At 33.1% G+C, this 12,513-nt stretch overlaps 1 protein-coding gene across 5 annotated transcripts in view; it reads left to right on the plus strand.

The window, feature by feature from the left end:
- Positions 1 to 12,513, plus strand: part of CSMD3 (CUB and Sushi multiple domains 3) — a 1,234,985-nt gene that overhangs the window by 795,940 nt on the left and 426,532 nt on the right. For all 5 annotated transcript variants that reach the window (XM_050802135.1, XM_050802136.1, XM_050802137.1 and 2 more), the window contains 2 exons: positions 3,715 to 3,902; positions 9,973 to 10,161. In XM_050802135.1, the coding sequence (XP_050658092.1) occupies positions 3,715 to 3,902; positions 9,973 to 10,161 (377 nt within the window). The remainder of the gene's footprint in view (positions 1 to 3,714; positions 3,903 to 9,972; positions 10,162 to 12,513) is intronic.

Genomic DNA, 12,513 nt, shown 5'->3' on the forward strand with positions numbered 1-12,513 from the left:
CTATCCTTCCAACAGGCCAATACAGGCCTCTTTGCTGCTTTCCTATCTTGTTTAAATACCTTTAGAATTCTCCAAAATGAATTCACTTGTACTGTATAGCCTATATTTGAAATTAGACTATTTCAAACCTGACTTTCTGGTGAAATCTTTCCAGCCATTTTAATAAAATGTAACACTAGTTAAATAGACAAAAACTTAATTTAATTTCTATAAATAGAGTTACTTAGCGTGTTTTACTCTGCCACTTTCTTATTCTCTTATCTATTGATTAAGACACAAATCTTTTAAATTAGGCTAGAAGCAAGAAAGTCTAATTGAAAAGTGATTTTCAATGTAAGATTTGTGCACAGGAACAATAATCAGTCTTGTAAATAGATCAGAATAGGCCTGGAGTGAGGAATGTTTCCTACAGTTTAAAGATTTTTGCTTCTCCCCATGAACATCACCAAGCCAGACTTGTCAACTGTGCCTCGTTTCTTAATCATGAAATTACCCACTCACATAAATTGTAATCTCATGGCTCCTTCCACATCCCTAATACCAATAATTAAACAATCATTCTTTGTTAATTGTCCCAAACACTGGAATAATCAGGAGTTAGAATGCTTTAAGAATTTATTAATGATATTTTCAGTATTTTAGAATAAACAGAACACATTTATATCAACATATTTATTTTGAATCTACCTTATATAAATAAAATAAAATTAAGTCCCAAGTTCTTCTCACTGTTGTAAACTGAAATAAATGCTCCTTTTGCAGCTTGAGCTTTCTATTTGCCCTTCCTTTACTTCCACCCCAAATCCTATAAGGTTATTGAATTGGAGCTATTTGAAGAAAAAAATTCCTTAAGTATCTTCTTCTATTTATTCTTTTCTAAAGACCTTTTAAGGGTATGAGATTTTGGTTGAGGGCTGTCTATACTCCATGTGCTTTGCCAGAAAATCGGTTATTTTAATAATCTACATCATACAAAGCTATCATATGGTTAGCAGTAACTCAGTAGCAAAGGGATGAACAAGGTATTTCAATTTAAAAAATAAGTGAATTTTATCCATTAGGGTAGCAACATAGAATAGACACTATGAAATCAGACATAAGTATGTCTACCACATCCTTGATCAGTGGCCTTATAATGTCTTGGTGCTTTATTTTTCTCTAGAGATTGTTTTGAGAAATAGAATATCATTTCTAAAATATCTAACACATACTAGATTCTTGAAAATATCTAATTCCCTTCTGATTTCCAGACAAATCCTTGTAAGGACACTTCATTGCCAACTTTTTAATAATTCCTCTTATTCTGAGAATATTGTCGTAGAAGTTGGTTCCAAGAAATGATTTATTAGAGTCATGTCACTTACTCTCCATTACTCATGAGTCATTTAAATGTGTTGAAAATAAAATTTGTAAAAACCGGATAATATAATTAAGATGGTGGCATAGCTATTTTGTAGTTTTATTTCTATATTCTCAAATGGAGAAAATTATTAAAATTAATCTACAGAAAAAAATTATTTACAAATGTGTTATTCATTTTCTCTTTGAGGTTGTCTCAACAGCTTGTCAATAAAACTGTAAGAAATATGATTTCCTGTTAAATACAAAACAAAATAGCAGTAACACCAACAAACATGTTTTTAAAACCATTTACCTCTTCTTAACATATCCAAACATTTAGCAATTCTTGCTCTCAGATCTGCAACGGAATTTTTGTTTTTGTTTATTCCCACAGTTTCTAAATTTTCTCAATATCCAGCAGCTGCTAAGTCTAAGACGTATTCATTTTATTATCAATCGTTCAAAATGTATCTTTCTATTCCATTTTCCTATCCTCAGCTCCCTGAATGCATGTTATCACTATGTCTTTCAGAGAATATTTTTTTTTTAAGTTAATGAGGACTATTTCAATTTGGTTAGGAAGGGTTTGGATTACATCAAGAATGTTTTTTAAAGACAACAAAAATTGAATAAGATTAGATCCAATTTCATTTATAATAACATTTAGTGCTACCATAATATTTGTTTAGCATAAACAATAAATTTAATTTCATAAACAAACACGAGATAGAGGCAATTCATGAGAAATTTATACAACTATTTTAAAACAGAAAATGAAAGAAATTCAATTTATTGTGTAACCCTATCCTATTTTGCTTGTTATTAGAATGTATTTTTATAGTTCCTTAGGACAAATCTGCAATGATTTTCTTTTTAAAGATTCACCAGTACTGAACACGTTATTTATATCACCAGTTAATGTTGCTATTCTATTAAGAATTAAGTCTCTTTATGTTTCAATTCAAAGTAATGCCTGACTCTTCTGTGCATTTTAATATGGCTGTTGTCAGCTGACTAGCTATCAAAGTGAAACTCCAGTTTCAATCTTCACAATAGACTGACAACAAAGCAACCAAATAATAGGTTGACAATTTCTTTTTTTCCTTCCTTTTTTTTTTTTTTTTTTGAGACAAAGTCTCATTCTGTCGCCCAGGTTGGAGTGCAGTGGTGTGATCTTGACCCACTGCAACCAAAAATCTAATGATAAGATCAGACATCATAGAATAGAGGTTAGAGTCAGGGAGACTTGGTTTTGATGCCTTCTTCTGTACTTTAAGATAATGTGATACTATTTAAGTTTTGAAGGTGGCTGGGCGCAGTGGCTCACACCTGTAATCCCAGAACTTTGGGAGGCCGAGACAGGTGGATTACTTGAGGTCAGGACTTAGAGACCAGCCTGGCCAAGATGGTGAAACCCCGTGTCTACTAAAAATACAAAAATTAGCCAAGCATGGTGGCACACACCTGTAATTCCAGCTACTAAGAAGGCTGAGACACGAGAATTGCTTTAGTACAGGAGGCGGAGGCTGCAGTGACCTAAGATGGCACCATTGCACTCTAGCCTGGGTGATGGAATGAGACTCTGTCTCCAAAAAAAAAAAAAAAAAAAAGAAAGAAAGAAAAAAGAAAAAAGTTTTGAAGGCTGTGATGTTCTCACTTGGAAAGTGGGTTCAATAATATCAGCTACGCCGTAGAGTTAATGGGAGGATTACATAAACTAATGTAGATAAAGTCTTTAGTAGAGCTGCTGACACTTTAATAAACATCAAATGTATCATCATTAGTTACCACCTACTTAGAACTGTTGTTTTCAAATACAAACTTTATTACATGTTTAATGGCTGAAATAGATTTATCCAAAAATTTTGTATAAATGTTATGTGTCAATAAAAAACACTTGAATAAAAAATAATTATAAAAGCAGATGTCAAATTTGAAATGTATATCTTATTAAGATGAGAATCTAATTATCTGATTGAAAATAAATGTAAACCACATAGTTTTCCGTAAAAATGAGGAAGGCAACCAAAGATAACTCCAAAAATATGTTTGGTTTATGAACAGGCTAGTTAAAAGACAATTTATAATATTTGAAAAAGATAATTCATAATATTTGAAAGAATCTTACTTAGGAACAACAAGTATATACACATAACTTTTTAATAATAATTTTTCATAGGAATAAGAGCTTATACCTTTGGTATTCACAAATGATGGTGTCTTAAATGATATCTTAGATATTAGATAAGCTAAAGAAAATTATAATATAAAATGGAAAAATTTTAAATAAGAATTTAAATAGCAGTCTAAAGTATTATTTCCCTATATAGTGTTTATTCTAAATCTATTTTCACATGTGTCTTTTAACCTTAGATTTCAGACTGAACTAAATTATGATGTTCTGGAAGTTCATGATGGGCCAAATCTTCTGTCACCCTTGCTTGGATCTTACAATGGCACCCAAGTGCCCCAGTTTCTGTTTAGTAGCAGTAATTTTATATACCTTCTATTTACAACAGACAACAGTCGTTCCAATAATGGCTTCAAGATTCACTATGAAAGTAAGTAATGATAAAATTTTTTGATTTCCTCATTCTGTTTGCTCTACATTTTGTATTATTATAGTTTTACTAAGAGAACTAGTAGCTCTATTTATTTTAAATCAAAACTTTCCTTCATCTATAAGAATGTTAATGCTTTATAAGGTAAGGTGTGTGTTTTAGTAAATTCTGCAATAGATTTTCCAGCAATATCTATCTAATATCATTATGAAGCAAAATACTAAAGAAATATCAGAAGCATCAAATCATTATTTGAAAATGAGTTTGTGTACCAATTATTTGTGTATAGTTCTGAAAAGCAGATAATAGGCAGTAATTGCCAGCCTGAGATATATAAACAACTTTTTTAGCATTTACTTCACAAATTCAGTTATTCTTTTATAGTTTCCTCACATTGATTGTACGTATTTTCCATTTAAAATATTTAATTTTATTATTTTGCATAAAATTCTGAAAATCATATTAAAATTAAAAAGCAAACTGTGTACACATATATTTAAATATGATTAATATAAGTAAAGAAAACTATATTAATACAAGCTATAATTCAGAGTGTTGGAATCATCATAATCCCTATTAAATCTAATGGTTTTGTTTAAAAAGTCTAAAATATTTTTGATTTTTGAAAAATTTTGATGCTGATATGAACACAGAAATGAGCTTTTTTTTCTTTATAAACATTTTGTGCATGTGTGGCTATACTGCATAAGATTTATATGTGTGCAAACATATAAATTTACATATGCATACGTTTTCATCATGAATGCATAGCCATATACTTTTACATGAAATGCACTTTTCATAAATGAATCTTAACAACACACTTAAGAGGGTTATTAAAATATGTCTTTATTTCAAATGCAGATATTATATTATTTCTTTTAATATTCAAGTTGATTATGACCTTTTCCCCCTCAAGAAGAAATTTCTGCATTTCAAATATATAGTTTTATATTTGCTGTTGGGCATCTATCTTCAATACATATAGTCAATGGACTCATGGGTTTTTAAAAATAATTGTCAATATAGATCCATTACTTTTTAAAAATCATCTTATCTACAGTATTGTTTAATTATATTAACTTCTCATTATTTTGAGCTTTGTAGAATGAAAGTATACTTTACAAAAATCATTGTAAAATGCAACAGGAGAATGCACATATACGTGGGGGTTCAAATGAACTAAAGTGCCTTAACTGAGATTTTTAGTCTAGCATGTATTTATTAAACCTGAGTCAAATTAGTCATTTAGAAAAATCTACTTCAAAACTAATCCTCACTAGTAATTAATTGATATCAATATGCAGGCAGCTTTTCTTTTTTTTTCTTTTTTTCTTTTTTTTGAGACGGAGTCTCGCTCTGTCGCCCAGGCTGGAGTGCAGTGGCCAGATCTCGGCTCACTGCAAGTTCCGCCTCTGGAGTTTATGCCATTCTCCTGCTTCAGCTTCCCGAGTAGCTGGGACTATGGGCGCCCGCCACCTCGCCCGGCTAGTTTTTGTTTTGTTTTTTTTTTTTTGTTTTGTTTTTTGTTTTGTATTTTTTTAGTAGAGACAGGGTTTCACCGTGTTAGCCAGGATGGTCTCTATCTCCTGACTTCGTGATCCCCCCGTCTTCGCCTCCCAAAGTGCTGGGATTACAGGCTTGAGCCACCGCGCCGGGCCAGGCAGCTTTTCTTTTAGTCCATTGTAGTATCCTTTACCCAGTAAATCATATCCAATCCCATTCCACCCAGGGTATGTGGTCTTTATCAGAAACAGGACTATTTTAAAGATTAAATGAAACAAAACATGCAAAGTGTTTTGCGTAACTGGTAACATGCAGCATAACTGGTAACATGCAGTATGTTCTCAATAAATGATAGCCTTTACATTTCTCCTACAAAAGCTAGTCAGATAAGGAATAAAAATAAGAAGGCTCAAATGCATACCTTCAGTTAGCGTTTGTCATTTACAAGTTCTTAGTGTCATAGTCCAAGTTATTTTCGAGGGCTAGTGCCTTAAAGGGCAAAGTGGAAGCTGAGAGCTCAGAAATGTTGAGGTTGATTAGAGACACACTTGGTGTTAATTTGGTCAAATCTGGCAAGATGCATTGTATTTAAATTTGTCTTTAAGAAATCACTTTCTCTCCTTCTATTAGTCTTGTGGTATATTTACTCCTGTGAAATAATCTCCAACAACATAAATCCTTTCTTATCAAGAAACAAACAAAAGTCTTTTCATTCATCTCTTTCTTACTGTTTCCCAAGCTGAAGGTAACTAAACTATATTTTTCAAATGAACCATTCACAAACCTCAAAATCAGTAGATTACTAATGAGAACATTAACAATACATTTGGCATTTGCTGTATTTCTATTTTTTTTTAATCAATTTCATTGAAAGTGAAAGTAGTTTGTCTTCCCCAGGCAATCAAAATCCTATAGGAAGGAATGCTTGCAATGCCACCACGGCTTGTACTCCAAGTTTCTGTTATATTGCCTTTCCCAAGGCATTTTTTACCCCATTCTGTCTGCCCCTCAAAACATGGGGATTACAAAAACTGTATCAATAAGATAAGGTTGGCTGGGTGCAGTGGCTCACGCCTGTAATCCCGACACTTTGGGAGGCTGAGGCAGGTGGATCACGAGGTCAGGAGTTCGAGACCAGCCTGACCAACGTGGTAGAAACCCCATCTCTACTAAAAATACAAAAATTAGCTGGGCATGGTGGTGCATGCTTGTAATCCAAGCTACTCAGGCTGAAGCAGGAGAATCACTTGAACCCAGGAGGTGGAGGTTGCAGTGAGCTGAGATCACACCATTGTACTCCAGCCTGGGTGACACCGTGAGACTCCATCTCAAAAAAAAAAAAAAAGATAAGACTATTTATAGGTTTCAAAACACATTAAAATTGTAACAGCATAAAGTAGACTTTAGGAATATAATTTATTTTTATTTCTGTAGTTTTTCCCCAGGAAAAATCACATCTGTTTATTATGTTGTATTGCTTGAAATATGACTATAATTAAGTCTTGGATATCTAAATATTATACAAATTTTAAATTTGAAAATGGATACAGAACAAACCTATAGACATATATTCACCTCCAGATATATGTTTTTTGTATGAATGTCTAGATATATTTTCCAATTAAAGAAAATGTTAGACATCTAAAAGAATGTAAAATTTATGACCAATAGATATTTGAGGGGAGGAGTAGTAGAAACAGAAACATAAAACGTTCAAATATTTTTTTACATAAATAAGAAAAATGTCTATTTGGGGATTCTATTTTTTAAAAAAACAAGCTCTATGAAGCAGTAAGGAAAAAGATAAAATGTTAATGTCATTTGATAAAATGCAGACATGAACTTCTGAAAATTATGTACGTTGCCAAAATTTAAGAATTTTCTAAAACTAGCTGGGCGTGGTGTCTCACACCTGTAATCCCAGTACTTTGGAGGCCAAGGTGGGAGTATCACTCGAGGTCAGGAGTTTGAGACCAGCCTGGCCAACATGGTGAAACCACGTCTCTACTAAAAATACAAAATTTAGCCAAGCGTGGTGGTGCATGCCTATAATTCTAGCGACTTGGGAGGCTGAGGCAGGAGAATTGATTGCTTGAACCCAGGAAGCAAAGTGGAGGCTGCAGTGAGCCAGGATTAGCCACTGCATTCCAGCCTGTACGATGGGCGAGACTCCATCTAAAGAAAAAAAAAAGGAATCTTCTAAAACTACTTACCAATTATGTTTTAGTATTTAATAATGACTGTTAATAAATAATACTGATATCAGTTCATCATGATGTTTCTCATTTTCTTAAGTTTGCAACATTTCCATTGCCTTGAATTATGCCTTGAGTTATTTGCTTGTCAACCAATTATGAACTATTTCTTTAGATTTATTTTGTGACTCTTTGATCAATGTGGCACAGTGGAAGACATAAAATAAATACATCATCTTACTTTATCAGTTGAAAAGCCAAGAAAGGCAAATGAATTATTAACCCCATATATTCATTGACCTTTACTATAGGTCAATGACCAAAAACATTACAATCACTTTTGAATAATTAAATTTTACTGTAATTTACATTGTATATGACCACTGCAACCCCCATTTCTCTGATTTTAGAAGATTTTACTACAATATTAGAGTTTCATATAAAGGAAAGTTATATGTAACCTGGAACATTGGAGGAAATTGAAACCTAAAGGAAGGGGATCTAAACTTTTCTGTTAAAGATTGAGAAGATTGTGTACGTTAAGGGGACAACTGAAGGTGTTCCTACGAGACAAAGCGTAAAACTAATGAGGAGACTTATCTGATTGATATAAAGAATGACCACTGGGAGATAATGACAAAAATTTAGAATAGTAAAGTCTAATTTGGGAATCTTAATTTTCAGGGTGACGACTTTGAACATGGTGCCATTAGCCATCGGGTATTAAAGCTATGAAAAAACATGTTTTGGCTATATGTATGTCCAACATTTTATATAGAATAAATTGGAGATGAAAGATACTGAAAAACATGCTAGATGTTATTGTTTATTTCATAAACTTGAGGTGATGAGGGCCTTGCATAGGGTAAGAGAAATAATACTTGACATGATGCTTTTCAATGAGAACGGATTTCAGACATATTTTGTGGAGGAAAAAAGTGAGGAATCAAAGAAAAATGAGAGTTTTAAAGCACTGGGTACTGGCCAGGCGCATTGACTCACGCCTGTAATCCTAGCACTTTGGGAGGCTGAGGCAAGCAGATTACCTGAGGTCAGGAGCTTGAGACCAGCCTGGGCAAGATGGTAAAGCTCTGTCTCTACTAACAATACAAAAAATTAGCCGGGCATGGTGGCATGTGCCTGTAGTCCCAGCTAATCAGGAGGCTGAGGCAGGAGAATTGCTTGAACCCAGCAGGTGGAGGTCACAGTGAGCCGAGACTGTGCCACTGCACTCCAGCCTGGGTGACAAAGGAAGACTCTGTCTCAAAAAAAAAGCACTGGGTGCTTAGAAAAATAATGGTCTCACTTAGAAGAGGAACTTAGCAGATAAAAGTAGTTATGTTGAAGATAAATTTGTCTCTATTGTATTTTAGTTTTTCATTAAAATAACAGCATTTAGATGAAGTGAATATGCTTGATAAATATACTTAAAATGTGCAAATTCCCTCTTTAAAATTAAAGTTCTATTTTGTACCATTTTGTTTAGCTTCATTTTTGAATTGGGTAGCTAATACAAATAAATATTTTCTCATATAAATGTGATTGAATATAATTATACAATATTAAAAATGTTAATGATTAATTTTGGAATATAGAAATAGTAGTTATTCATTGTTTAAATATCCTATATAGGAAGAAAAAATAATAACATGGTATACTTTATACCAGTGATTCTCAATTGAGAGTTGTTGCACCCCAAGAAATGTGTAGCAATATCTGGAGATATTTGTTATTGTCATGACTGGAGAAGTGCTACTGGCATCAAACAAGTGGGGGCCAGGAATGTTTCTAGAAAACATTGTCATGGCATGATCTCAGCTAGAGATTGTAAATTGCAAGGAAGATATCAGGAGACACTGAAGTGTACTATAGACTATTGATAACAGCAACAGTTAACCACCAGAAGAAACGTACTAATTGGTTTTTCTTAGAACGGTTCTGGTGTTCATACTTTCATACCTTGCAAAATGCCTCTACTCTTCTTCTTTTTCCTTTAGTGATTAGAATATTTTGTATAATATTTAGAATGGTGCTTGGAATATAATAAATTCAAGAAATGTTGACTAGCACTATGATTATTATTGTGATATATGTGTATATATACACAAAATTTAAAACAATACAAAGTTTTACAGATAGTTATACATTTTCATCAAGTTCTTATACAATTAAATGACCTGAATTTGATCCTTAATGGTAGGAAATGAAAAAACAAATTTACTAAATAAATTGCTGATTTTAAAAATGAAGTATGAGTACCTTTATTTGTAAAAATCATTGCTTATAACTGTTTGAAGAATTAGGAATGATTTTCAGCAAATCCTAACCCCATCAAGCTTACTCTTTATTTTCTTCCCTTTGTTTTCTAGGTGTTACAGTAAACACGTATTCTTGCTTGGACCCTGGAATACCTGTACATGGCCGTCGCTATGGTCATGATTTCTCCATTGGCTCTACTGTTTCATTTAGTTGTGATCCAGGATACAGGTTGAGTCATGAAGAGCCCCTTCTGTGTGAAAAAAACCACTGGTGGAGTCATCCACTTCCAACCTGTGATGGTAATAACTCATTTGACATGCAAAATATGCTGATTTAGAAACAGAAAAATCAATTTTTTTATATGGGATTTGACATAATTATAAATCTTTTAGATTTTTTAAAGGTTCTTTTGTTTTCTGGCAAATTTATGTTATAAAACCATTCATGAAATAAAGACTGTTGCTAATCAACCAAACTTACTCCATGCCTAAAAATACTATCTATGTATCTACCCTGTTTGTATTTGCATATATATTTAAAACTCACCTATGTAACTATTTAAGAACATACTGTGGACCTTTTGAAAACAGCCTTGAAAATGCCAAATTGGTATGAGAAGAAAGCCCTAAAAAAAATGCAGCATTCGCTTCCTGCCTTGAATGACAAAATGTCCCAGTTCAAATGGAAGGCGAGCTTGTCTACCCAAATTCTAACCAGCTACACAGCACCATGGTAGTTTACTCAGACTACCCTGTTGTGTCAAGTTCCTAGTTATAATAAATGGTATACCAGTGTTCTTTACTGCTTCTTTGTTTCTGTGAAAATAAGTCAGAATCACTTCATTTTTCAGGAAACATATATGAAATCCAGTGGAAGAAACTGCTTCTCCTAAGATTGGAAAGTGCTTTCATATTTGCTTGTCAAAAAGCACACTCAATGTAAATCTAGATATTATTTAACTATGGATTTTAATTTCTATTTACAGCACTATTTTCAAATTCTACACATATTGTTTCTTAAGGTGGAAGATGCCATTTGTCATTTTATGATTAAATTTTCAAGTGTTGTCTGTGCCATCATTTTTTAAACAGTTTTAAGCTAATTTGTTTTTATATCAAGATTTAAACACATCATCAAAACATCTTCCTTTAATTTGTGATTGTAAGTGACAGAAACCCATCTCTAACTGGTATTTAAAAATAAAAACAAGCTGTTGTTCAACTGTTCAAATAGTAGAAAAGGCAAAGTGGGATACCTCTCATTGCTAATAAGAAGTATAAATTCAAAACTTTTTAAGAATTTCTCTATCTTTCACCTAGACTTTTCTCTGAGATTCACATAATTGTCTTATATTGCAGCCAGGTTTTTTCCATGTGAGGAATTGACAGTAGTGTATACACTCTTGGGAGATGGAAGTTGTTAGTCCTGTATCTTCAGATTCAGAGAGGAATGAGAGCTCTTCCCTGTTACTCTAATTAGAAAAATCCCAGGGAAGGTGTTCAATTGGTCCATATCTAAACTAGTAACTATAGTGAAGGAGAAGGGCCCATTATGGTTGACTTTGTCTTGGTCATGTGCTCATCTATCCCTGTGGTTGAGACAAACCATGGTGGTATAAAGGTCCTATGTTTGCCAGACCCTAATAAAACTACAATCTTGGCCTGAATGAGGAGCATTCACCATGAAAGAAAGGTACAGAGGCAATATTGTAAGAATCAGGAAGATAAAAAGTAATGGCAAGCCCATCAACACACCTAACTTTTATTAATAATAAAAGCAAATAGATCCAGTTTTCCCAGGAGCAGCACAGGCCTTCATCATTTTTCATCAGTGCAATGGCAATCATTTCTGAGTTTTTCAATCCAACCCCATGTTTCTCTCTAAGGTTATTTCATGTTATATTCCAGATCCAAAATTCTTAATGGCTTTTTATTGCTTAGAAATGAAAGCTCAAATGACTAATCATGGAATTCATGGTCCTTAACCTTGAGAAATCCATCCTTTTCCATGATGTTTCCATCCTGCGTTCTTACAATGCATCTTTATTTTAAAAGATCAAATCATGTTACTTTTAACCTCTGTCATGACCTGGCCTCCTCTTTTGCATTTCTGTTTCATGTTGAGTGTAACTGGACAAGGACTGAATTATATTTATTTTAAAAATGGCTAAGCTGTGTGTAAAACAGCTACTTAATAATTTTTTTTTCTGTTGACTCGAACTGAACTCAACTATCATGTCACCTAGTGAACAGATTTGATCAGACGCTTCCTTTAATAGAGACTTTTGCGCCAGAGGTAATTAGTACAAATCTCCTGAGGTAGCAAGGGAGAAATAAACAAACAGAAGTTCTTGCCCTGTTCCAGGAATGTAAACTTGATTTGCCTAGGTTGCCTAATGCTTGTGTACAGTGTGCTTTACTCTAACATACATCAGCTTTTGTGATGTCTTTGTATCCCATGATTAGCTGATTTACAAAGCAAACCAGACAATGTAGTTTGGTGGTAATAACAGTGATGACTAATATTTATTGAGTTTTTACCATGTGCTGATACTGCTACAGGTGCTTTATGTATTTTAAGTCATTTTCTCTTCCAAGTAACTCTATAAGATAAGTGCTATAATGATCACCACTTGCAGATGAGGAAACTAA

Source organism: Macaca thibetana, chromosome 8 (assembly GCF_024542745.1).
Source record: "Macaca thibetana thibetana isolate TM-01 chromosome 8, ASM2454274v1, whole genome shotgun sequence".
In the NCBI taxonomy this organism is placed as follows: domain Eukaryota; kingdom Metazoa; phylum Chordata; class Mammalia; order Primates; family Cercopithecidae; genus Macaca; species Macaca thibetana.